The sequence below is a fragment of the Barbus barbus genome (assembly GCF_936440315.1).
Source record: "Barbus barbus genome assembly, chromosome: 27".
In the NCBI taxonomy this organism is placed as follows: domain Eukaryota; kingdom Metazoa; phylum Chordata; class Actinopteri; order Cypriniformes; family Cyprinidae; genus Barbus; species Barbus barbus.
The window spans coordinates 28,369,732-28,397,400 of NC_136755.1; the positions used below are offsets into that span (position 1 = coordinate 28,369,732).

A 27,669-nucleotide genomic window follows, 5' to 3' on the forward strand; every position below is an offset into this window, starting at 1 on the left:
AAAACAAATATTTAAAATAGATAATAATAATAATACAGAATGTTAAATAGGATAAAAAGATACCTTTATACAAACAGAAAAAAAATCATCAGTAAATGGATTTAAAAGACTGGGATTGGATGAATAAAAATGTTTTCTTGTAGAAAACATTAATGTTCTTATATATTCTTTTAACATTAAAATCATATAATAACCAAACTCGCCCCATCCCTGAATCCATATTTTTACGTTTTTTTAAATATGTCCCAATTTTCTGTAATAAATAAAGACTGTGAAATCTTATGGCAAAAATTATTTATTTATAATTATTGATAATTACTAACAATATACCAAAAGGTCAAGTCTCACACCTGATCTTTTCATTGTTTTTAAAACTCTTATAAAATGATCACACACCCATTCAAATTCACGATCTCACACACACACACACACACACACACAGCAGGAAGAATGCTATAATTCCTCACAACAGCAGAGGAATAAATACTCCGTTTGAACCCTGAAAGGCTTTTTTTTTGCGCTTCATTTTTTCATAATAAATAATCCATGGTGATGCAAACCTAAATTCAATCTTCATGCACAAACGGGGATAAAAGTAAAGTCTGCAGCTCTTGGTCCCTGACGTCTTTAGTTTAGTTTCGCCTCCTAGTGTTTCACATGAATGCTGGGAATTACAGTCCCACAGTTGTCAATATGAGCCTTTAGCTTCTCATAAAATGAGCTTAGCTTTAAATAATGAGTTTTATAGAGATGCTTGAGGGTTCAAACAGCTCGATACTGGACTGTAGTGTGGGCCATTTCTGTGGCATTATTTTCCTGTTTTTCCACTTTCTCCTGAGACTTCGGCCACACACGGTCATAAAGGGACAATCCTAATTAGCATATAGTCACCTTTCAGCCAATGAGGCGTTAGTTTAAGACACTGAGGGGCGGCAGGGGTTGTCAGTATGTTTCTGAGTCTGAATCGTTGAGTTCGTCATCGGGGACGATGAGGCCATCTTCACGGCCCAGGCTGTTGAATTTGCAGTAGGAGACGTGCTCGGGGCGCAGCACGGGTAAAGGGTCAAAGGTCACTGTTTTGGATGAGCTGGAGTAGTGGTTGATGGTGGTAAAGGTGAGGCTGGACATGGTGCCGGTGCTGCTGGGAGAGATGGGCATCATAGAGGAGAGGATCAGTGCCAAACAGTCGGCCACGTCTTTGTTTGGGGCGCAAGCCAAAGCTGGAGTGTATCCTGGAAAACACATTTGATTAAATTCAATGTTCAAGCATGCAAAACTAAATCATGTTCTTTGTTTAATTTGTAAACCATTCAGTTTGTATTGCATTTACATTTATTCATGTAGCAGACACTATCCAAAGCGACTTACAAATCAGTTTATTCAATGCTTCATTGCAGAGATGGGCACTCGAATTAGTGACTCGGACTCAAGTCGCATTTTTACAGACTTCAGACTTGACTCGAGGAAAAGGACTCGGGGATATTTTAAAAGCAATTCAAAATGACGCGGTTATTTGAACAACAGAAACACAGAGAGCAGGAAAATTATAGGTTACTTTCACTAAAACACAGAAGTAAAATAAATAAATAAAAACAACAAAGCTGCAAATATAGTTATAGGTTCTGCATTATCTGTGTCACAGGCTATTTCCTTATGTGTCGTGGTAGATCAGACTCTCTTTATAGAATATGATTACAGAAAAACTGTTTTGAACATGGTAATGGATTAAAACATAAGTAACAGGCTGGATGTACATCTTAACACCTTTTTTTTTTTACAAAGCAGATCATAGACCATATATTTTGTCTATAGCCTATAAAACAGCTTCATAAATAGGAAGATTTCAATACAGGAGGATTCTGAATGGGATTTTTTAGCAAGCCATTAAATGACTTGAGACTCGACTCGGACTCGTAACCAAAGACTTCAACATTAAAAACTAAAATTGCTTACTTGTAGACTGACAAATATCTAAAGAAACCGAGTCAAAGCTAATATTTGGTTAAACATTTGGAATTTTAATAGTAAAATATACAGTAGAATGTTAAATGTGGTAAAAAGACACATGAAAATAAATATCTCAAATATATTGCTAAATAAAAATAAGGAACAGTATGTGCACGGATTTAACAAACCAAAGCTAGAGTGTAACCTGGAAACATTAGTAAAATAATTTTATTTATAATAATTTAATGAAGTTATTAAATTCATAAATGTTTAGGCATGAGAAATGAAAATCAAGAAACATTAAATTGCTTTTGAAAAAAGTCTCTCCTGCTCATCAACACTGCATTTATTTGATCAAAAATACAGTAATATTGTTAAATATTACAATTCAAAATAAGTTTTCAACAGTACTTTTAATATATTTGAAATATATATTAATAGATTTTTAAATGTATTCCTGTGGTGGCAAAGCTTTACGGCCTCTTTTAATCAATTTACTGCATCCTTGCTAAGTATAAGTATTTCTTTTAAAATAAATATTATTATTAATAATAATAATAGTAGTGGGTGATGTTTCTTCAATGTAGATTTCAATTTAAAAGCTTCATTGTTATTTATTTTAGTTTTGTATTTTGCGATGTTATCTTAGTATAAAAGAGATGGTATTATACTTTCAATTTTATTTTTTATATCAGTTGTTGTTTTAGTAAAACGTTAAATGAAATGTTTCTCATTTTGAGAAATAAGCGTTTTATATTTGATTTCAGTTTTATCTTTTTTTTCATGGTTTTAGGTTTAGCTTTGGTTAGCTATAATATGATATTTGTGCTCTGAAGCAGCGGTTTATGCTGCAGGCTGTGATTTTAAACACTCACCGTTTTCATCCACGGCGAGGACGCTGGCTCCTTTCCCCAGCAGCTCCTGTACGACCACCGTCAGCCCGTTACGAGCAGCGACGTGCAGCGGCCTGAGACACAGATAAAAACAGCTCTCTATAAAACTGAGATGAAGAGGAGGACAACAAATGAGCAAGATACGGGATACAGGACTCACGTCTGCAATGCAACGTTTGTGCAGTTGATCAGGTTTCTGTCCGTCACCTTCTCAAGAATTAACAAGGCACTGGTTTCATGTCCCTACAACACACAAACTAGGAAAATGACTAGATCTGCATTACCTGATGGAAATACTAGCACACACAAGACTGTAAAAGAGATACTGAGATTCATATTCTATACGAATACATGAAATATGTGACCACAGACCACAAAACCAGCCATAAGGGTCAATTTTGTGACATTGAGATTTATACATTATCAGAAGCTGAATAAATAATCTTTCCATTGATGTATGGTTTGTTATGATAGAACAATATTTGGCAGAGATGCAACTATTTGAAAATCTGGAATCTGAGGATGCAAAAAAAATCTAAATATTGAGAAAATCACCTTTAAAGTTGTCCAAATTAAGTTCTTAGCGATGCATATTACTAATCAAAAATGAAGTTTAGGTATATTTACGGTAGGAAATTTACTAAATATCTTCATGGAACATGATCTTAATATCCTAATGATTTTGGCATAAAAGAAAAATTTATCATTTTGACCCATACAATGTATTTTTGGCTATTGCTACAAATATATCAGCGCTACTTATGTCTGCTTTTGTAAATATGTATATGTAATTACATATGTAAAATATTTATATTTGGCTCTGAAAGCTTTGGACTACAGATTTATCCCTGAAACTGAGGATCTTTTATCCACTGAGCAGCAGGAGGAACTGTTTTTATGCTTCAGCAGCTCTCTTTGCGTGCTTGTCTCCGAGTTCCTGTAGTTATAGATAAATACAATAGATATTGTGTTTGATGTAAATCAGTGTGTGAGTGTGAGAGTGTTTGGTACCTTACTGCAGGCCAGATGCAGGGCTGTGTTTCTGTGAGCGTCCTGTAACGTCAAATCAGCTTTAGCACTGCTCACCAGCACCTCTGACAAACACAATCAGCACCTCACATTAATATCAAGATTAACATGATCACAGCAGCTTCCTGGACAGCACCACAGCTCTAGCGCCACCTTGAGCCACCGCCATGCAATAACACACCAGAAGTCTGTATTATTGCCAGTGTTGATATTGTTTATTAATATGAAAATTATAAAAAATTACTGAAATAAATCAAATCATAAATATTAGATACAAAATTAGAAACTTTGCCTTGGCAACTAACTGAAAATAAGCTGAAGTAACTAAAACTTACATAAAAATGTAGCTAAATAGGAATAAAAAAAAAAATAAAAAAAAATGACAAAAACACATAAATTACTAAAACTACAAAATAAATTAAATATACAAAACAAAACTAATAAAAAAAGACAAAATGACATGAAATTAATAAAATAAAAATGGAATTTAAAAAACCTAATAAAAATGAGAAAAGCACAAAATTACTAAAACGGAAATAAAAATAAAGTCAATTAAAACAAACTAATAACAATGATTAATGCACAGAAATTTATTCAAACGGAAAATGAAAGTAAAAAAATTTAAAAGCTAAAAAGGAAATTAATGCAAATGACAAAAGCATATAATATTAGTAAAACTACAATTAAAATGAAAACCTTAGTGTTAAGAAATACTGTTTGGCGATGTTAAGAAACGTAACATGTTATATTGCAGTTTTACTTCAAATAAAAGTAACTAATTCTGTAACACTGTAGCGTTACACTGCATTTGCCAGAACTTTAAAGAGTACTTTATTTGTTACTTGTGTTGTTCTGATCCCTGCTAGTGTTTTAACGTGTCTCACCGACGGTGTTCGTTTGTCCGTTCTCAGCAGCCATCATGAGCGGGGTTTTTCCCAGCATGTCGATGGCGTTGACCTGAGCGTTGTGACCCAGCAGCAGCTGCAGACACTCCACGTGATCGGTGTACGCGGCGGCGTGGAGCGGAGTCCTGCAGAACACACAGAACACATCAACTCTGCTCTGAAACATCTGATCCATGAGGAAACCCTGTTCTCACCTGGACTGAGAGTCTGTGGCGTTTACGATCGCTGGACCTAAAGTTTCTATCAGCATCTCAGCCGCAGACTCGTTATCATTAATACTGAAACAGAGACAAGAGAGAAGATTACTGGAGTATGTTTTACAAGAAAATACTATTTTGGTCTTTCCACTTCCAAATGTCAAAATTTCTAATTCAGTGCTACTTGCTGTTTCTTTGTAATTAATTGTGAAATTTACAAGCAATTTCTGAGTGAAAATTGTGTCTACACCATTTTTTGTCAGTGTGTCATGCTTCAAAACAAACATTTAAAATGAAGCTGAATATGCACATGATATGAGCAGGTGTTTCTTACACAGCGCAGTGCAGCGGACTGAAGGAGTTTCCCTCCGGCCTGTGAAACACGTCGTACTCTAACAGCAGCTCAACACACGCGTCATGACCTGAGATCAACAGATCAACATGCAAAATAAGAGAAAAATACAGGACATCATGAAGGATCCATGATATTGCTTCATTTATTAATATCGCCCGGCATCTTGAAAAAATCTGCTAATTTGCAAAAAAAGGTATATTATTCCTTAATTTGATGATGCAAATATATCAATAAATAAATATACATTTTATTTTTACTTTATTTTTCATTTATTTTATTTCAGTTAATGTTTATTTTCCTTCAAGTCACAGTTTGTTTGTTTTTTCTTTTTAATCAGTTTCAGTTTTAGTTAACTATAATATGTGACCCTGGAGCACAAAGCAGTCTTAAGTCGCTGGGGTATATTTGTAGAAATAGACAAAAATACATTGTATGGGTCAAAATTATTGATTTTTCTTTTATGCCAAAAATCATTAGGATATTAAGTAAAGACCATGTTCCATGAAGATATTTTGTAAATTTCCTACCGTAAATATATCAAAACTTCATTTTTGATTAGTAATATGCATTGCTAAGAACTTCATTTGAACAACTTTAAAGGTGATTTTCTCAATATTTAGATTTTTTTGCACCCTCAGATTCCAGATTTTCAAATAGTTGTATCTCAGACAAATATTATCCTAACAAACCATACATCAATGGAAAGCTTATTTATTCAGCTTTCATATGATGCAATTAAATTTTTTTTGCTTTTTTCTGACAAAATCTGTCATTTTCTGTGGCTGTTTGGATGTAGTAAACATCAGGCTTATGTTTGCATGTTCTTCTGTCACTGGCCATAATTCCTTAACCTTGAAATCAGGATTAGACATAAAATAACATCTTACATGTGAAAATAGGTTGAGAATTGAACAAATAGTAGTAATCTGGCGCAGATTCAGACAGGAATCATGTGTTTGTGGCAGTTTTTCTGCTGATTAAGGAAGAGCACAAGACTTCTTCACTGTACAAATGCTACAAAGTGCACATATTTTGTCAGAAATTGTGACGTGCTACAGCAAAACAGCCACTATTTATGAAACCAGCAGCACAAAATTAGCAAGAAACAAGTATATCACTGAGCAAATACTGCATAATCCAGGGTGGTGTAGCTGCACATCACATTATTTTGCTTGGATGGCAGTAAGTGTAGCATCTCACATGTACCGTTATAACAGGCCCAGTGCAGGGGTGTGTAACCACAGTTGTCCTTGAGGACGAGGACGGTCCTCTGGGCCTTCAGAAGGGCCCTCAGAACCCCCACATGACCACAGGCAGCCGCCAGGTGCATAGGAGAGCGCCCCCTGCTGTCCTGAACCAGTAGACTGGAGCCGTGCTGCAACAGCACCTCCACACACGCCTCGTGACCCATCACTGCCTGTCTCACACACACACACACACACACACACAAAAAGCAGCACTTAGTTTAGAACACTGGTCTCAAACTCAATTCCTGGAGGGCCACAGCTCTGCACAGCTTAGCTCCAACCCTAATCAAACACACCTGATCCAACTAATCAAGGTCTTCAGGATCCCTAGAAACTTCCAAGCAGGTGTAATTTGTAGCTGGTTGGAGCTAAACTCTGCAGAGCTGTGGCCCTCCAGGAATTGAGTTCGAGACCACTGGTTTAGAATGACTGAACAACTTAAAAATGAATGTTTCAGGTTTGGGACAAGTCTGTCAGCAGCATGTGGGGCATAAAATGGATTAACATAGGAAATAGTGCCGTCAAACAATTAGTAACGATTAATCGCATCCAAAATAAAAGTTATTGTTTACATAATATGTGTGCAAATTGTGTATATTTATTATGTATATATTTAAGAAAAATATGTTTATACATTAAATATATATATATATATAAATAATATAATATAAGAATATAAATATATACATGTGTAAATATTTTCAAAATATATACTGTATGTGTGTGTATTTATATATACATAATAAATATACAGTACACACACATGTAAACAAAAACGTTTATTTTGGATGCGATTAATCATTTGACAGCACTAATAGAAAGTAAATTTATCTCATCCCTCAGTTTTTGTTAAATAAATGAATACAAAATAAAACTTAAAATAAATGAACAACAAATAAAATAGCAAAAATAAATAAACAAACAAACATACTGTTCCAAGTTCAGAACAGGTTAAACTCTCAAAGCACATGGCTTCATTTACTATATTAATTTATTTGTTAATTATTTATTTTAAATTTTAAAATTAAGATAATGTTGTCATTTTATATATTATTACTTTACAAAATTTTTGTTTATGCTTAATATTTTCAAAGACGTATTATCATTGCATTATTTGATTGTTGGCACTTAATTTGTATTGAAGCCATTTCTTTAAAACTAAAGTACAGAAAAGTCTCATTTAGAAAAAGATAAATAAAGTGAAACAGCAGATGAAGGCAGGTGTCTGTGTGTGTGACTGACCCCACGGTGGAGCGCCGTCCTGCCGCATTTATCTCTGGCCTCCACACCGCCTCCTTTACTCAACAGAAGATACACACAATCTGTGTGTCCACCCAGAACTGCCAACATCAGAGGAGTCCTGACCACACACACACACACACGATCAGATCAACAATACCACAATCCTTCGACCGTATACCTGAGATAGAGAAGTCCTGTAACTCACTGTCCCTTCCCATCACGCATGCTGATGGCCGTCTGCTGGTCAGTGTTGTGGATGAGCAGACGCAGACACTCAGAGTGACCGTTCATGGCTGCAGACGGACAGACACAAAAACACAATCAAATCATCTCATCTGACCTCACATAACATCTTCACGAACCATCAAGTCTGTCTATGCAAGACAAACATCATAAAACCAGTGTATTTTGACCAAAAACTGACCATTTAGACAGAAGGACACCATATGATTGACATGTAAAGCAATCAAGCGCAGTTCATATTTTTGCATTTTGACATGCAAGTAAGTGTTAAATTGGATATACACAGCAGTTTGAGGTCAGCAAGATTTTTTCAATTTCTGAAATAAATTAATATCTTTGTTTTTTTATTTTATGCATTAAACTGGTGATAGTAAAGACATGTATAATGTAAAAAAACTTTCTATTTCAAATAAATGATTCTATTGTGAAATGCATCACCGTTTCAACAAAAATAAACACCTAGTTAAATGTTTTTATTCAGAATTTTGGGGTTAGTAAGACTTTTTTATTTTTTAAAGAATTTAATGCTTTTATTCAACAAGAATGAATTCATCAAAAGTGGCAGTAAAGACATTTATAACCTTACAAAAGATTCCTATTTCAAATAAACGCTGTTCTTTCTATTTATCCGAGAATCCTGAAAAATAAAACTTATCCTGGTTTCCACAAAAATATTGGGCAGCAAAATTGTTTTCGGGATTGATAATAATCAGAAATGTTTCTTGAGCAGCAAATCAGCATATTATAATGATTTCTGAAGATCATGTGACACTGAAGACTGGAGTAATGATGCTGAAAATACAGCTGCACATCAAAGGAATAAATTACAGTTTAAATTATATTCAAATAGAAAACACATTTTAAATAGTAAAAATATTTCACAATATTGTTTTTACTGTATTTAACAACAAATAAATGCAGCCTTGATGAGCAGAGAAGAACTGTCTAGTAATTCTAGTCTGTCTGATGCCTTCAGTGTGTGTTTTGTGTGGTTGAGCTGCGGAGTGTGTGTGTCTCATTGACCTGCGGCGTGTGCGGCGCTCCTCTTGTGTGTGTACTCCTTCAGCATCATGGACGCGCCCTGATTGATCAGTATATCCACACACTCCACGTGACCCTTAAACGCCGCCAGACTCAGAGCCGTGTGACCCTGCGGCGTCCTCACGTCCAGATCCAGCAGAGACTGGACCAGAACCTCCAGAGCGTGATGGTGACCGTGATACGCCTGGAAACACACACACACCCTCAGTTTTCAATTGTCATTATTATAATCAGCATAAAAAAATATTCTAACTCTAAAATCTGACTGGATGAGCCACATTTTAAAGCAGTATAACTGATCGTTGACTTGCATGTTGAACCTATACTGGACTAATAGACCATATTATTTGGTTGAAGACTTGTTTATTATCATTATTATTTATACATTTAATTATTTAATGAGCATAGGTGCCTTTTTTATTTTTTGAACTTTATGCCTAACACTATAGTACACTGTAATACACTGTTACTGTGCTTTGAAAGACTTTATTAATATTTTGAATTAAGTTTTATTATTTTGTTCATTTTTTTGGTAATACTTCCATATACCTTTTTTTTTATTATTATTTCGGTTTGAGTTTTAGTAACCATTCAATACAGCATTAAATAATGACAAACGTTGCATCAGTGCTGTTAGTGTTAACTAAAACAAACTATTCAAAATTGAAAGTTGAAATAAAGCTGAAATAAAACAATATAAACACTGATTTACATGAAAAATGTGAAAAAAAATTATAAAGTATAATAGATATAATATAAAAATATAATATTTTCTTTATTTTATTTTAGCTTTGTTTTAATTACTAAAAACAATTTTTAACAGTTTTAGTTAACAATAACAACACAGTGTTTTATTGTTTAATACTGTTTTGAATGACTCATTGTTTTACAAATTTACAACTCTTCAGCTGAACTAGAAATATTCCACTATATATAATATTCCAATATTATTGTACAGAGTCAGAGATCTGGAGCTCTCTCTCACCGCTAGGTGTAAAGGGCTGATGGGAGGCTGGACGTCTGTGTCGTGGAGGATGCTTGATGCAGATGTGTCCATCAGCTGAAAATACAATTATATATAAGAGGAATAAGGTGAATTTGTTTTTTTTCATACTTGAGAATATGAAATGGCATTGCATGCAAGTCATTCAATATTCAGAGAAATAAGGGCAGGACTTGATTTAAATTATCAAGATGAGATTGGATCATAAAATGTTGGGCTGTTATTCAGGGTTAATACAATTTGACAGAAAAGGTAAGATAATGAAAATGTTCTCTTCTTCTTGCACTGATAAATCAAACATAATAAGACCAGAAACATTTCTCAATACAGTAAACAGAGTTGATTTGTGATCTCATGGTGACTTTATGAGTCCATTAGAGGTCAGCACTGGACAGATTCTGCATTGTGATTGTCAACTGAAACTTTACAAACTGATTTCAACTCACCACATCTAACGGGGTTTCATTGGCGATCTGTAAAACAAAGCACGGATATGAGCTCCTAACACAGCAGTGAGGAGTGTTTTAAGCTTACTGTGTGTGTGTGTGTGTGTGTTGGTGACGTACTGACCAGCTCCAGACACACTCGGTGGCCGTACGCTGAGGCGTAGTGAACGGCGCTGTATCCGTCTTTATCCCTGAGAGCTGGATTCGCATCATTCCTCAACAGATACTGCAGACACCTGACAGAGACACCACGTGAGTCAAACGCACAATATATACAGAATACAAACGTGTTCAAATCCCCATTCATTTGCTCCACTGTAAAACTGATTTTTATCAATAACTCATAAACCTGTAAAGAGAAACCTACGGTGAACTCAGACTTTGTTAATCAATGGTATATGATTTTGTTAAAGCCATCAGTTTGCATTATTTCAGCTTATTTTTTTTCATTGTTGAATTCAACAGCAGAATTTGTGGTAAAAACTACACTACCCATGATGCTGTTCAGAAAATTCCACCAATCAGAGAGTCATTGCAAGCAAATTGTTTTTTTAGTTTATTTCAGGTAGATTTTTCATAATTTCAGTACTTCAGCATACATGTAATTATTTCAGTTAGTTGCTAAGGCAGCATTTCTAATTGTTATATTATTATTTTTATCTAATATTCATGTGACCCTGGCCCACAAAACCAATTTTAAGTTGCAGGGGGATTTGTAGCAAAAGCCAAAAATACGTTGAATGGGTCAAAATTATCCATTTTTCTTATTATGCCAAAAATCATTAGGATATTAAGTAAAGATCATGTTCCATGAAGATATTTTGTAAATTTCCTACCATAAATATATTAAAACTTAATTTTTGATTAGTAATATTCTTTGCGAAGAACTTAATTTGGACAACTTTAAAGGCAATTTTCTCAGTATTTAGATTTGTTTGCACCCTCAGACTCCAGATTTTCATATAGTTGTATCTTGGCCAAATATTGTCCTATCCTAACAAACCATACATCAATGGAAAGCTTATTTATCTCAATTTCAAAAAATTGACACTTATGACTATTTTGTGGTCCAGGGTCACATATTTTATTTCAGCTTTTTTCACTTAAAGAAACAGTTTTTTTTATAGTATTAGTTAACAAAGATGCAATAAACAGTCCTTAACAGAAATTGATTTTAAAGATAACTCAAAACTGTAAAGGCTCTGTGAACACTGAGGGTGTTAATCAATGATATATGCATTTTCTGAAGCAATCAAATCACATTATTTCAACTTATTTATAGAATAATCGTGAAAATTAAGCGTATCGCATTAGTTCTGGCAGGTCATGTGAGTCAAGCTTGCATCAGCTGATCACATCCACCTATAGGAATACAACACCTATCACGGCATTCCTAGATGAATGAATGAGGCATTTATATAGCGCTTTATTGTGTATTGCTGTACACCCAAAGCTCCTTTACAATCAGATAGGGGGTCTCTCCTCAACCACCACCAGTGTGCAGCATCCACTTGGATGATGCGATGGCAGCCACAGCACAACGCGCCAGTGCGCTCACCACACACCAGCTACAGGTGGAGAGGAGAGAGAGTCATAGAGCCAATCAAGTGTATGGGGATTATTAGGAGGCCATGATTGACAAGGACCAGTAGAGGGAATTTGGCCAGGACACCGGGGTTACACCCCTAGATAAGCTATATTCAGTATTATTCAGCTGCTTTTGCTTGCTCATTCCTGTTGAATCAGACTCCTTTATCTCGAGTAATGTGTTACACTTAAATATCATTACATTAACGATATCTGCTTTGTTCTGTTCTGTTTAACCTAGGGGGTTATTATTGCTGCTCTCCCTGCTCATTCATGACAGCCTGCATGGATGGGCAGGGAGTTTTTGCCCAGAACAGAACCATACCGCCAAACCAAACTGTATGCTAAGTATCTATCATTTTGATCATCCTGACAGAAACACTTCTAGAAAAAGTGAGCAGCACTAATGCATTCTATTTGTGAAATAAAGTGGTATGCAGTATCTGTCCACAATAAACAAATGTATATGTGCCTGAAATACCCGCGTGGCCTGCTACATTTGCTGATACAGTATGTGTGCAACTATAACACACTACTGAAAATACTGTCTCTTACAATGCAGTGTACACCACTTGACCTTGAATGTGTGCTGAATGGCAGTGTGTCTGTGTTCACTCACTTGCCGTCCGAGTCTGCGGCAGCGGTGTAGTGCAGAGGACTGCAGCCCCTGACGTCTCGCTCGTTCACACTGGCCCCAGAGCCCACCAGAGCAAACACACACTGATAGTTACAGTTAGCAGCAGCGTAATGCAGCGCAGTCCTGAGAGAGACAGAGACAGAGATAAATCATAACCATATTCCTGCTGCAGGATTCCTATAATGCTGCTTTATCACTGCAGCTCTATCAGTATCTGTGCTGGAAATCTGTAGGAAAATACACTGTAAAAATGCTTTAATGACACCAGATGTCTCTAAGTGTGGAGCCTGTCAACAACACGGTTGGGTCACATTGCAACCCCCCCAAAAAAACATTGACAATAAAAAAATAAATGTTTCTTGAGCAGCAAATCAGCATATTAGAATGATTTCTGAAGATCATGTGACACTGAAGACTGCAGTAATGCTGAAAATTCAGATTTTAACATATATTAACATAGAAAACCTATTTTAAATTCTATAATATTTTAATAATTGTACTGTTTTTACTGTATTTCTGAGCAAATAAATGCAGCCTTGGTGAGCCGAAGAGAAATCTTACCAAACATAAACTTTTGAACAGAAATGTTTGATTTAAAAAAAATTAATAATTTGATTTTAAAATTAATTAAGGTTTGATGATCTAATTTAACTCACCTCCCAAATCTGTCTTTCCTATTAAAGTCCGCACCCGTGTTAAGCAACAGATTTAAACACTCCAGATTCCTGGAGAAAAGAAGGAGAGAATGTCACATGATCAGGACAACATATCATCCTGGCCACAGGGGGCGCTGATGAGCCAATCAGAGAGCAGCAGCAGCGATTTGACTCACCCTCCTGCAGCTGCTGCATGCAAACACGTCCTGCCAAAGTCATCCGGCGTGTCAATGTCAAAACCTGAACCAACAGATATCCATTATCAAAACCAGATAAAAGCCCAAGGCACTTTACTGAGAGAGGGAACTATATGCACGGATTTCATGCACAGAAATCAATTTTAACTGCTGTTATAAACATAAATCTTCACAATGAATGCGATTCACCTGAGGAGAGCAGTTTCCGGCAGCAGTCTGAAAATCCGCTCAGAGCCGCCATATGCAGCGGGAACATTCCGTGGATGCCCCGCCTATAGAGGCGGAGTCACGGTCACATGATCAGTGTGAGAGCTCATGAATTATATGTAACTGTAAACACATGTCCTGTCACTCACTTTGCCGTGTCTGCACTGTTGGTTATGAGAGTGTTGATGAGCAGCTCGTGACCGTAACGAGCCGCTATATGAAGCGGAGAGTTTCCGTTCTCGTCCTCGCTGTCGATCTCTGCACCTATAAATGAGGAAAGAGAGGATGAGGAGAAACAGGGGAGGAAGATGAACAAGAAACGGAGAGAATAACACACTCACCGTTCTGAATGATGGCCTGTGATCTGGAGTATCGCCCGTGAATGGCTGCCATGTGGAGAGGAGTTTTACCATCTTTACTCTGGACAAGAGATGAACAACATTTTTGAAAAAGGACTCTTCTGCTCACCAAGGCTGCATTTATTTGATCAAAAATACAGTAAAATCAGTAATATTGTGAAATATAATTACAATTTAAAATACTTTTACTGTTTTCTATGTAAATATATTGTAAAATGTAATATATTTCTGATCAAAGCTGTATTTTCAGCATCATAACTCCAGTCTTCAGTGTCACATGATCTTCAGAAATCATTCTAATATACTGATTTGCTGCTCAACAAACATTTCTGATTATTATCAATGTTGAAAACAGTTGTGCTGCCCAATATTTTTGTGGAAACCATGATACATTTTATTTTTCAGGATTCACAGATGAATAGAGAGAACAGCATTTATTTGAAATAGGAATCTTTTGTAACATTAATCAAAAGTCTCTGTAAAGACATTTCTAATGTAATTCGTTCTTATTGAATAAAAGCATTAGTTTCTTTAAAAATGAAAAAAAAAAAATAACGCACTTTATAATATTGTTAGAAAAATGCTAAATAGAAACATTTAATTAGTTTTTTTGGACAGTATAACACTAACATCAGTGAAATTTATATAATCAGATGGCTTTCTGTATTTTGCATTAAAGGAGTCATCAGATGCCCATTTTCCACAAATGTATATGATTCTTTAGGATCTTAATGAAAAGTCTATAACATACTTTGGTTAAAATTTCTCAATGGTAGTGTAAACACCACCTTCTTTAACCTGCCAAAATCAGCTCTGTTTTCATCAAGCTGTTTTTTAGTCCATGTCCCTTTAAATGATCATGACTCTGCTCACCTCTCTTCCGTGGGGTGACGGGCAGAACGGTTTACTTTAGTCGCGAAACTGGCTAACTAGTATATTATTAGGAAAGGCGATTTGCAAAGATTCATAAATAAATAATAAATAAATAAGTTAATGATTTATTACTCTCTTGCGACACTGGTTCTCTGTCTTTATTTCTGTTACTAGACCTCAGTTCTGCCTTTGACACTATCTCTCATGATTTACTCATCTCTCGACTTTCAGCTGTGGGTATATCTGGTACTGCTTTTTCCTGGCTCTCTTCATACCTTTATTTCTGCCCGGAATTTTAGATCCCCTACTGCCGCCCTGAAACAAGGTGTCCCCCAAGGTTCCGTTCTTGGACCTTTGTTGTTTATTATTTATATTTTACCATTGGGTCAGATACTACAGTGTCATGGCTTTAGCTATCATTTTTATGCCGATGACATTCAAATCTACACATCACGCAGGCCTTCCCTATCCACCCAAATCGACAAAATTTCTGTTTGCGTGCAGGATATAAAAACATGGCTTAACTCTAATTTTCTGAAACTAAATATGGATAAAACTGAGATCATCATTATTGGTACAACCACCAAAGTTCCAGCTGACTTTACTTGTGATATTACTGGAACTTTAATTGCTCCATCTAGTATAGTTAGAAATCTTGGTGTTATGTTTGACCCCTCTCTTTCATTTCAGTCTCATATTAACTCCCTTTCTAAATTAGCATTCTTTCACTTACGACGAATTGTCCAGCTCCGTCTTTTCATTAGTACCAATGATGCAGAAACTCTCATTCGTGCTTTTGTTTCATCCCGTCTCGATTACTGTTATGCCCTTTTCATTGGCTTGCCAGCTACCTCTATTGCTAGATTACAGTGCATTCAAAACTCAGCCGCTCGTATTCTCACTCGCACTAAGCATTCAGCCCACATCACCCCTATTCTAGCTGATCTGCATTAGCTACCAGTGGCCTATCATATCAAGTTTAAAATTCTCCTGCTTACTTTTAAAGCTTTGAATGGTCTGGCTCCTTACTATCTTTGTAATCTGCTCCTCCCCTATTCTCCACCTCGTTCATTGCTGTCCTCTGAATCTCGCCTTCTCGACGTCTCTCGGTATGGCCTCTCTTTTATGGGTGGCAGATCATTCAGTGTTGTTGCCCGTAAATTATGGAACTCTCTACCAAGATCACTCTGTCTTGCCAATAGCCTGTCAGAATTCAAATCGCTGCTCAAAACTCACTTGTTTTCAGAATGTTATCTTTCTTAGTTAACTTCTGTTTATTTTGTCTTATGTTGTATATTACTAGCTCTGGAAAGGCGCTATATAAATAAAACGTATTTATTATTTTATTTAAAAGAAAACGTTATCACTTCTTCTGTAGATAAAGCTGGATCATGAATGAGTCGCGCGAACAGACGCATTTAGGCAGATCGGGATCGGCGCATTCCCTTCAAAATGAAAGTAACGTTAATCCTCTGTGTCTTCAGCAGCTCAGATGGCGGGAGAAAATGATGACTGCTATATTCATTATTACATCCAACAACAAAACACCTCAATCGCTTAATCAGAGATATCTTGTCTTCCCCTGCACGGACAGCTCTTAGCTCACTCAAGGCGGGGCTAAGGTAAGACGGACTTGTCAATCAACTATCGTGGGAGAGGTCTGTACAGAACTACGTCATTCTGACAGGAACCTCAGAACAGCCTGATTTGAGAAAGAGGATTTTAAAATAGGGATTTAAAAAAAAAACACTGGGTGGATTTTTATCATTATAGGATGGATCTGTACACATTTATGTTCAAACAACTTGAAAAGTGAATTTTGCATCCGATGACCCCTTTAAAGCATGTGAACAACCAGACCTTCTCATTTTGCTCTGCTCTCATCTGCCATTTGTTTAATTTCATGAATGGTGTCAATTTTATGAATGTTTGTGTGCAGTAAGGGCATTTGTGTCACTGGCTATATATGTCTGATTATATAGTTTAAAGACTTTGACATATTGTGAGGTGGTGAGGGTTTTTCTCGCAGGACTCACTGACCTTGCTGTTGAGGTTGGCTCGGTTGGCGATGAGCAGCTCGAGACAGAGCGCCCCCTGGCGGGATGCAGCGGTGAAGTGCAGTGGGGAGAAGCCCTTCTCATTCACCTGATTGACATCAGCACCTGCTTCGATCAGCTCATTCACCACCACGTCCTGCCCGTTAAAACACGCCAGGTGCAGAGCAGAGTTTCCATACGCGTTCGGCTCCTTAATCTAAAGACAGAGACACAGATCACATGGTCAACGGTGCTTTTTTATTCAGCTGACTGGGTTTTTATATTTAATAATGTCAAGGCGGTCACAATCTAAGCCATGTAAATACAGTTTTTAAATGGCAATAATAATAATAATAATATTTAATAAAGGCCGCTAGAAAAATCAAGTGACACTGAAGACTGGAGTTATAATGCTGAAAATGCAGCTTTGATCACAGCAATAAAATATATTTTACAATATATTCACATAGAAAACACTTATTTAAAATTGTAAAAAATATTGATCTTTTTACTCTTCATTTTTGATCAAATAAATACCTTGTTGTAGGTTAAGTATTAAATGTAGATTAATTATTATGTCAAACAGTTCTTCAATGCCAATAATACAGTCAGATACATTTAATATAGTCCACTGGATTATATTATATTTAATATCTGTTGGATGACTAAAATATTAATGATAAACATACATCCTGTTACACCAGAAAATGTGATTTAAATTATTTTATAATGTAAGAAAAATAGGAAATAACATTATGAGTTCTTTGATATTTTAATTTGAACTTTTGTAGATTTAGCTATACATAGCATATCAAATTATATAATTTAAAAGGCATTAATTGACACATTTTGAAGACCAAGGGGTCAAGGTTTTTCTTGAACGACTCTTAAAAAGTGTTTGCAAACACACTTATGCATGCTAAAGTCAATGAACTAAGCAACTGAATAAGATGAGGGAATTAGCAGGTAATAAACAGCATGTGTTGTCTAAAAACAATAAGAGTTCACTTGGCTACAAAGGGGCGGAGCTATATCTGATGTGGGCGGAGCTACTTTACATCAACGCCCAGATTGAGCAGGTATTTGACGATGTTGATCATTCCACTGGAGGCAGCGGCGTGAAGAGGACTGTAGGATTTCTTATCCTTACAGCAAACCTCAGCGCTGTGAGACACCAGAAACTTCATCACCTCCAAATGACCTGCGACAGACAGAGACAGCGAAAGAGTTAAGGGATCCATCTGCTCTACACTGATCTGAGGCTGATGGAAACATGTTTTCTGTTGATCCTGATGTTAATGTTGATGTGTCACCCATGTATGCGGCCCAGTGAATGGCTCGCCTGTCCTTCTTATCAAAAGCGTTGACGTTTGCATCTCTGGACACCAGCAACTGAACCATCTGCAGTGATAGAGAAACCACACATTACACCATGAATACTATTTATTCAGATGTAGTCTAGAGGACCTCAGCACACTTTCAACAGGACAGCAATGGCTAAAAATTATTTAAAGGGGTTATATGACGTTGCTAAAAAGAACATTATTTTGTGTATTTGGTGTAATGCAATGTGTTTATGCGGTTTAAGGTAAAAAAAAAACCACATTATTTTCCACATACTGTACATTATTGTTGCTCCTCTGTGCTCCGCCTTTCTGAAACGTGCCAATTTTTAAAAACCTTATCGTTCTGAGAAGCGAGGTGTGCTCAGAAGCGCCAGGCTGTCCTTGCAAAGTCGGAATTGCCCCACTTTATGGAAACAGCCTTTGTGCACAGCTGGCAGGCTACTCCCAGGTTCAGGAAATAGTCCTCCGTAAAATGCGCTGCACACACTCTAATATTTGGGTTGAACTGTTCTGAAACAGTGTTATAAATACAACTTAACCACTGATTTCTAGTTGTGTCCTGTTTTGGAAGCCCAAACAAAGTACTTTTGCTTTCACAACGAAACACAGTGTCTCCAGGACATGGCACCGGTGGCAACAACAATACTACAGCAACAATAATAGTTCCGCCTCTTTCATTACATATACGTTTGGGTGGTGTTATGAAAATATTTCCACATCGTGACGTAGAAATGTGGGGGCGTGTTTGAATGAGCCGTTTTAGGGGGCATGGTCGAGTCTTAACTCTTATAAAGAATATCTCTTTGATTTTGAGACCTTAGTCTTTGCAACTTCAGGGATCTTATCTATGCACAAACAGCTTGTAACACTCCAAAAAGAAAGGAAAACTTGAAATCGCATCATACGACCCCTTTAAAATCTTAGCTATTTGACTTCGTTTGGAAAGCTGGTCCTGTTTTTCCTTGTGTGCTAGAAAAATACCTCACAGATCAATAATGTATCAGCTTTTGGGCCATGTATCTGCCAGCGGCATTCTAGACAGACCTCAATCTGTTGGATTTGTTGATATCCAATCAGAAAGAAGATATGAAAAACAGAGCAAACTAGTCGAGCATACAGAAGTGATTTGGCAAGCAAAAGTTGTTTTAACTAACCTATTAGATCTATACCTAAAAATGCTTTAAAGGGGTCGTATCATGCTTTTTCACTTTTTGAATTTTAGTCAGTGTGTAGAGTGTATGTTTGGGCATAAACTGATCTACAAAGTTACCACTCCAAAGGGAGTTATTTTGTTTTTAAGAAATCCCTTTTCAAGAACTACAACAAACGGCTCGTTTGGACTACAAAGTTGTTTTCCTGTATTTGTGACATCACAAATTGTAAATCCCACCTACGGAAATTCGAATGGTTGGCGGGTGGGGATAACGCTTGGTTGAGCTCTGCACGTTTCAGAATCGAAACCCAGTGCGGGTGTTTTTATATCACTGTATTTCTGATGGAAACCAATTGTTTTCAGAAAATTTTGGATGTCATTTTCATTTCATCTTGCATATAATGTCTGATAAAGCAGCGTTTGTGAGCAGAGCTCTTTTTTGTGTACAGCGTTACTCTCCCGCTCCAACAAGCACCTCCCGCTGGCAGAAAATTAATTTGCATATACATGCAGCCACAAATAGTGTAAGTCTGTGGGACTATGGTATGAATAAATCCTCAATATTCTCGGGGTCTGAATTGATATGGCCATATTGACGAACTTGCTGTTCTGGCAAGGGGCAGGGCAATATTGAAACACCATCTAAGCTGTTCGCCAATCACAACGCACTGGGACAGCTAACCAATCACGACACATTTCGTTTTATGGAAGGCGAGCCTTCATCAAACCCAGAACTAATCGAGCCGTTTGTGCCAAGCTGGGGAGAGAGGTATTGTATTAATGTAAATTATGTGAAAAATAATGTGATTTTCACACCACCAAGCATGAGAGCATGTTCACCCCCAAAACAAAATCAAGACTTTGTAAAAGAGCATAATAGGACCCCTTTAAGGATGTGCCAACTAGCTGTGGATCACATGACTTTTAAAATGTTCTCAGTTTGTTTGGAGTTCAGATATAAATATACACAACCATTTAAAAGTTTTTAAAAGAGGTCCCTTTTGCTCACCAAAGGCTGAATTTATTTGATCAAAAATACAGTATACATATATATAAAATACAGTACATATAATTTAAAATCTATGTGAACGTGTTAAAATGTCATTTATTTCTGTGATCAAAGCTGTATTTTCAGCATCATTACTGCAGTCTTCAGTGTCACATGATCTTCAGAAATCATTCTAATATACTGATTTGCTGCTCAAGAGACATTTCTGATTGTTATCTGTATTGAAAACAGTTGTGCTGCCCAATATTTTTGTGGAAACTGTGAGAGAAGCATTCTTTGATGAATAGAAATTCCTGGTGTAAACAGGTCTCATGAACTCTACTATGACACACAGAATATTGTGCAAACGTGTCACATCCAGCACGGGCAGATATTGAGCATCCTCTGATCTGTAGAGAGTGAAAAACTGAGTGTCTGACCTCCAGGTGTCCGCTGAAGGCAGCGTGGTGTAGAGCCGTACGTCCGGCGCGGTCCGACACGTTGACGTTACTTAGCAATGGGACTAACGCCTCGGCACAGCGCACGGCTTTATGGGACGCGGCCACATGCAGCGGTGTCTGCCAGTTCTTATCCCGCACGTTCACATCCGCCGAGTGTTTCAGCAGCACCTGCACAGCCTCCTGAACACACAATCACATTAATGAGCTTCAAAGCCATTTCATTTGTTTATATTTGTTGTTCCGACGCTGGAGGACGTGTTGTACCTCACTACAGGAAGCTACGGCCCGGTGAAGAGGAGTGAGCCATTTATTATCTTTGGCATTCACTCTCGCCCCTGAGAGAGAGAGAGAGAGAGAGAGAGAGAGGATGTGTGTGAATGAATTACACTTTTAATGTCACAGCTGAAGCAGGATACGTGGCGCTTCCCATAAGCCTGTTCAAAATAAACTCTCAAACTGCTCTGTGATCACATCTGCTGCTTAAAATACGGCAGCACCTGTTACTTTTACTCTGTCATTCATGACAACAACTCCTGCTTTACACACGGCCAATTCAGAACGTCACTTAATGTGTGTGTGTGTTTTGTCAGTGTGTCACTGATGTAATGCTCAACACATATGACTTTTCAATGATCATTTGCAGTTTAATTGGTTGCTAAGCGGTATTTAAATGATTGATGTATTTTGTTTAGATGAAAACAATAAATATTTGTACACTATCGTTCAAAAGCTTGGTGTCAGTAAGATTTTTTTAAGATATTAATACTTTTATTCAGCAAGGATGCATTAAACCGATCAAAAGTGACAGTAAAGAAATGTATAATGTAACAAAAGATTTCTATTTCTTGAGCAGCAAACCAAGTTTGAAGACTGGAGTAATGATGCTGAAAATTCAGATTTGATCACATAAATTGCATTTTAATATATATTTACATAGAAAACAGTTATTTTAAATTGTAATAATTTCACAGTTTTTACTGTTTTTACTGATGAGCAGAAGAGACTTCTTTCAAAAACATTACAATCTTACTGACCTCAAACATTTGAATGGTAGTGTAGATTAATCCATCAATCCAAATTCTATCATAATATTGGTCTATGAATAAATCTGGCTGATATTTCAGTCACTATACGAGAGGTTTGGGTTCTCCCAGCTCATTCTGAGCGTTTAGGGTAGAAATGACCCTTCATACCTGACAGGATGAGCAGCTCTATGATCTCAGCTTCGCCCAGGTAAGCAGCAGCGTGGAGCGGCGTTCTCTTCTCACTGTCCTGAGGATTCACAAACACAACAGTTCATAAAAATTAGGTTTAAAACTCTACTTATTTTCAATATTTCAGCAAATACAATCACTTTCAATAGTTTAGGGTTGATAAGATGGTTTAATGGGGCATTTGTGCTATAACAGGACAGTATAGATATGGCAGGAAGTGAGGGGGAGAGAGAGACAGGGGATGGGAACGGGAAAGGTCCATAAGGTGGGATTCAATCTTGGGACAACCCGAAGCGCAACTGCACCATATGTCGGCGCGCTGCCCACAAGGCTAAAAATACAGTAAAAATTGTGAAATGATATTATAATTCAAAAGAATCATTTTCCATGCAGATATATGTTAAAATGTAATTTATTGCTGTGATCAAAGCATCATTCCTCCAGTCTTGAGAGTCACATGATCCTTCAGAAATTTCAGAAATGATGAAAACATTTGTGCGGCCCATTATTTTGTGGAAACCATTTTTTTCAAGTTTCTGATGAATAGAAAGTTCAAAAGAACAGGTTTTGTTTGAAATAGAAATCTTTTGTAATATTATAAATGTCTTTACGGTCACTTTTGATCAGCAATGCATCCTTTTAAATCCATTGCTGATTGGCACAAGAGAAATGCATCAACCAATCAAATACTCTAGAACTACTGCATCCAGTCTCATTTCTGCTCAAAACAGAGTGAGCTGGTGGTTTTATACTCGTCTGTTGTTTATGCAACATATGTTTGTGATTCACCTCTGATTTGCATGAGTTTTACTCCATTTGGAAGCGTTTAATGCATGTGCGGTTTCAGCAGGGTGTGTGTTATATGATACACACTGGATTCTCGTGCATGGCACACAGTGATGTATTTGTATGCGCACGCGTGTAACTGTGTGTGTGAGATCAATGCGGCCGCAGATCTCTAGAGACGGCATGCAGAAACACGAGACACACGCACTTCTCTATTTCAGGTCCTCGGGATCTTCTGCAATCACTTATACTGCAGCTTTAACCGTTCCTCCAGATGCTTGAGGAAAGCAACAGGGATGTCTGAAACTTACATCAATAAAGGCAATTACTAAAGAGTGGCGATCATTCATTCTTCAGTGTCATGCCACCCTGCAGGCTTCTGTTTTCCATCTGGTCTGGAATGAAAATGGAAAACAGGAGGCCAAGCGAGTCACATGACCCGACAGGCCATCAGTGATTGGCTGGCAGCGGAATGGGCGTCTCTCCAGGCATCGGCGATGAAAACAGACTCCACAGTAAACAGTGAGCAGTAAAATAAACCCTCTTCAGTCCAAATGCAGGCTCATGAGAGCCTATTAACCTCTCGGATGAAGATCCATTACGAAACTAGGAGAAATAATGTACAAGAACTGCCACCGCGAGCATTTCAGAAGGGTTGTCAAGATCATCCATCAATGAGAAATCGATAAACTGGTCTCAAAACCCTGCCAGATGCAATAAAAAGTGAAAAATGACCACTTTCAGAGAACTTCAAGGGATAGTTCATGTGTTTTTGCAAGTAATAGACATTCACCTGAACATTGACATCTTCTTTCTTGAATATGAGAGAGCGAACTTCATCTGCGTCCCCGTTAAATATGGCTTTAATCAGAGAGGGCTGGGGAGAAATGAGAGAGAAATGGTTAAAGAGCTTCTTTAACTCTAAAAGACAAACCAACACATCTGATATCAATCAAAACTCAAATTTTTACAAGCTTGTCTCACAAAACAGCGTCTGTGTTAAATGTTGTGTGAAGATGAAAAGAATTGAAATGAATGAAACATTGTATTTAATCCATGCAGAAAAGAAATTCTGAGAAACAGACGTCAAGCGGTTTATTATAGAGAGAAGAAAACAAGAAACCGTTCATTCATCAGCACGTCAAAGAGAAAAATTCACTGAAGTGCAGGATGAAATCAACATAGTTAATAGTGAATGAAATCAGTTCTAACAACATTCGTCAGAATATGGAGAGACAAGACTCGCAGGACCTGAACGCAGAGTTAAACTGTCCATCTGCGCTAAAATAGGGACTGAATCAAAGCAACAGATAAATCTGATCTATCTATCTATGACACTGTTTAGGAGAGGAATATACTAGACATGGATTAATATATTGAGATATGTAGATATGGTTTTTATACATTTTTTTATAAATAATTAAAAAAACATTTGCCATTTAATGAGAATCTAAAATTGTATATGCTTCAAGTCAAATCATAATCAATACATCAAAATATGGAGTACAAAAGATGCATCATAACTGCAGTATGTGAAAATATTATTTTGGCATGAAATGACAGCATACAAGCAACTAAAACAGAACCTAAAACCATTAAAACATTATTGCTAATTTAAATTAATCTGAAATAAAAATTAGTTCAAACATTCAAAAAAAAATAATAATCGTTGCCTTAGCAACTAACTGAAATAAGTTGAAGAATATAAATTATTAACTGGAAATAAACAAAAACTAAAGCTGTAATAAAACTACAACTAAAATAAAAACAAATATTTAAAAGAAACAAAAACTAAAATAATTATGGAAAAATATAAAAATAAAACCTAATATGAATCAGTCCTATGACAGTATATAAATAATACCTAACACTGCATCAAACCCAATAAGAACAAGCATTAAATAGCATGCATAGTTTTTCCAAATAAGGACAGGCGAAACTAGGGCTGTCAAAAAAAAAAATTCCAATTTCGAATATTCGTCAATTTAAAATTAAAATCCGCAATCTAAACGTTGCATTCCCCTAACTAAAATTATGCCTTTTAAATTCGAATATAATTTTGATAATATTTAAGTACAAAATTCTAATTTAGTTTTTCAGCCCTAGGCAAAACTGAAGCCCCGCCCTGTCCAGCCCCACTCGGCTCCACCCACCTGCCCCGCCCTCCACTCTCAGGTGTCATTACAGGAAATGACTGAAAGCACAACTGAAGCAGCTCTCTCAGAAAAATAGGTACAAAAGCTGTCACTGGAACAGTACCCTTTTAAAAGATACATTTTTGGACCTTATTTACCACTAAAAGGTGCATTTCAGTATTTTAAAGGTAGAGAGTTGTACCTAACGTGTACAAATTAGTACCTTAATGGCACATTTAAGTCCCTTTAGAAAGGGTGACAGCTTTTGTACCTTTTTTGTTTCCTGAAAGGCTAAACAATTACTGAATATACTCCTAAACTCTCTCTCTGACACACACACACACACACCTGCTGCAGCCTGTTTGTGTGGATTCACCTCACAAACACATGAAACAGACGTGAGAATGAAAGACAGGAGGGAACGTCGTAAAAGAAAGAATGCAGCTTTTCTCTGTTATAACAGCAAAAGCTTTAGCCTGAAGCTCCTGAAAACTGACTGAAACCAGTCAGAACCACTTAAGACTGATCTTGAAAGAATGCTTTTGACTATTAAACGGTCAAAACCAGCTGGCTAAATCCACAGAACTGAAACCTGCCTGTCCGGTTCATCCACTAAACTGATGATTATCCTGCTCATTTGAGTACGATTTCCATTCACACGCCTGCTGTGGTCACTGATCAAGAACACCAACACTTCTAGCTATACAGGATGCATTTTGGTTTGAAATGTGTGAGAACAAATCCTAATGCAACACTGCTAGTGAGCATTAGCACACAAATGTATTCCTCCTTTTCTTTTGTAGGTCAAATTCAGTTAAGACAGAACAACAATATATATATGTGAATGTTTTAACTCCCTGAATAATGGCTCCGGCGTATGAAGGTAAGTGTACAGCAGGCTAAAATGTAGCAAGACATACATACGTGCATAAATAAACTAATAAATACAATTTTCAAAAACGTTTAGCTTTGACAAAATTAAATCTAAAATAAATTATTAGTAAAATAAATTACAACATTTTATCTTTGATAAAACAACTCTAAAAGTACATTAATTTATCTTTGGAAAAAAAACAAAGAAAAAAATCTAAAATAGATCATAAATTCAACAACAAAAGTTTTTTTAGAAAATAAAAAATCAAGACAAAATTCAACAAGAAAAATATTTACAGAAGTTTTTTTTTATTATTTATCTTTGAAAAAAACAAAAATACATAAAACAAATCTTCAAAAAACTATTTGCTAAATGTTTTTTACCAATTATCTTTGATAATAAAAATTAAAAAATATATTAGAAAACAACAAAAGGTTTAAAAATGTTATCTAAATACTAAATGTGGCCTCACTTCATAATTTTTTTATATGAATCAAACAAATAGCAAAGAGTGCATGAGGTTTGTTCATGTCTGCATCTGTGTTTCTGGCCTAAGGGTTTGTTCACGCATTATATTTTGCAATTGTTGATGGTCATCTTTGGCCTTTCCAATGCATCTCATGCCATGTCAAGTGAGACATTTTTATAAAAGACAGTATATTTTAAATGAACGAACGTGTGCTACATGGGAAGCGTGTCCTATTGCTGACAGCTGCGTTTCCGTCCAGGTCAAAGGTCCACAACTCGCTCCTAGTCACATGATCCGGGAATTTTTGGACCTCACCTGGAACCCCAATCAGATGTGACAGAGACGGATGAACGTGTCTGTCTGCTGATAATAACGGGGACGGATCACGACACGCAGCTATTAAAGCAAACGTTTGACTTCTTCTGAAGTTCACCGCTGCTCGAGTTCACACTCAACAAACACAAACACACCATTATCATCCATAGCAGTCAAATCAGCACCTCACCTTCTCGTCTTGAGAGGAATTCTGGGAAATGTGGTCCGGGGCGGCTTTGGACTGCAGAGGGGAGGGTTCGTCATCTTCCACCTCCTCCAGGACCACGATACACACACGACTCATGCGCTCCGACCGCATGCCTGCCTCTCCAACACACACACACACACACACACACACACACACACACACACACGCACACACACCAGAGCCGCTTTCACAAAAAAAACTTTGCGTTATTCCGTACGGCAGATCCGTCCGTGGCGTTCAGCTCCGGTGCCATTAGTGTCTGAGCGTTACATCCCTCCAAACGCATGCAATCCCAGAAAAGGGAATTCCTCCGAGCGGGAGCATCAGCAGTACTGCAGTGGGAAGATGCAGTGTCCTCATACACGCACTCACACACACACTCACTCACACACACACACACACACATGTGTCTCTCTGTGTGTGATCTGAGAGGACAATGGTGTGTGAGCTCCAGCCTGCTGAAACCTGCACTTTACACACACACACACACACACACACACAGACAGATCCAACCCCCACCGCAATAACACACCACCCCTACTGCAGAGAGAGAGAGAGAGAGAGAGAGAGAGAGAGAGACAGAGAGAGAGAGAGCGAGAGAGAGAGCGACAGAGAGAGCG

The 27,669-nt window shown here is 37.0% G+C and overlaps 1 protein-coding gene across 1 annotated transcript; it reads right to left on the minus strand.

The window, feature by feature from the left end:
• Positions 1 to 281: 281 nt before the first annotated feature.
• LOC306847030 (serine/threonine-protein phosphatase 6 regulatory ankyrin repeat subunit A-like) lies at positions 282 to 27,547 on the minus strand. The gene is made up of 28 exons (XM_079380763.1): positions 27,032 to 27,547; positions 23,842 to 23,925; positions 22,242 to 22,320; positions 21,313 to 21,383; positions 21,028 to 21,228; positions 18,414 to 18,501; positions 18,159 to 18,301; positions 17,105 to 17,317; positions 14,174 to 14,252; positions 13,982 to 14,096; positions 13,815 to 13,897; positions 13,605 to 13,668; positions 13,429 to 13,497; positions 12,755 to 12,895; positions 10,673 to 10,784; positions 10,549 to 10,575; positions 10,085 to 10,159; positions 9,082 to 9,283; positions 8,021 to 8,108; positions 7,816 to 7,933; positions 6,533 to 6,743; positions 5,306 to 5,393; positions 4,969 to 5,052; positions 4,754 to 4,899; positions 3,852 to 3,934; positions 3,001 to 3,083; positions 2,823 to 2,914; positions 282 to 1,232 (listed from the first exon to the last, which is right to left on the minus strand). The coding sequence occupies exons 1-28, from the start codon at positions 27,158 to 27,160 to the stop codon at positions 943 to 945; spliced, it is 3,258 nt and encodes a 1,085-aa protein (XP_079236889.1). The 5' UTR covers positions 27,161 to 27,547; the 3' UTR covers positions 282 to 942.
• Between the last annotated feature and the right edge of the window lie 122 nt (positions 27,548 to 27,669).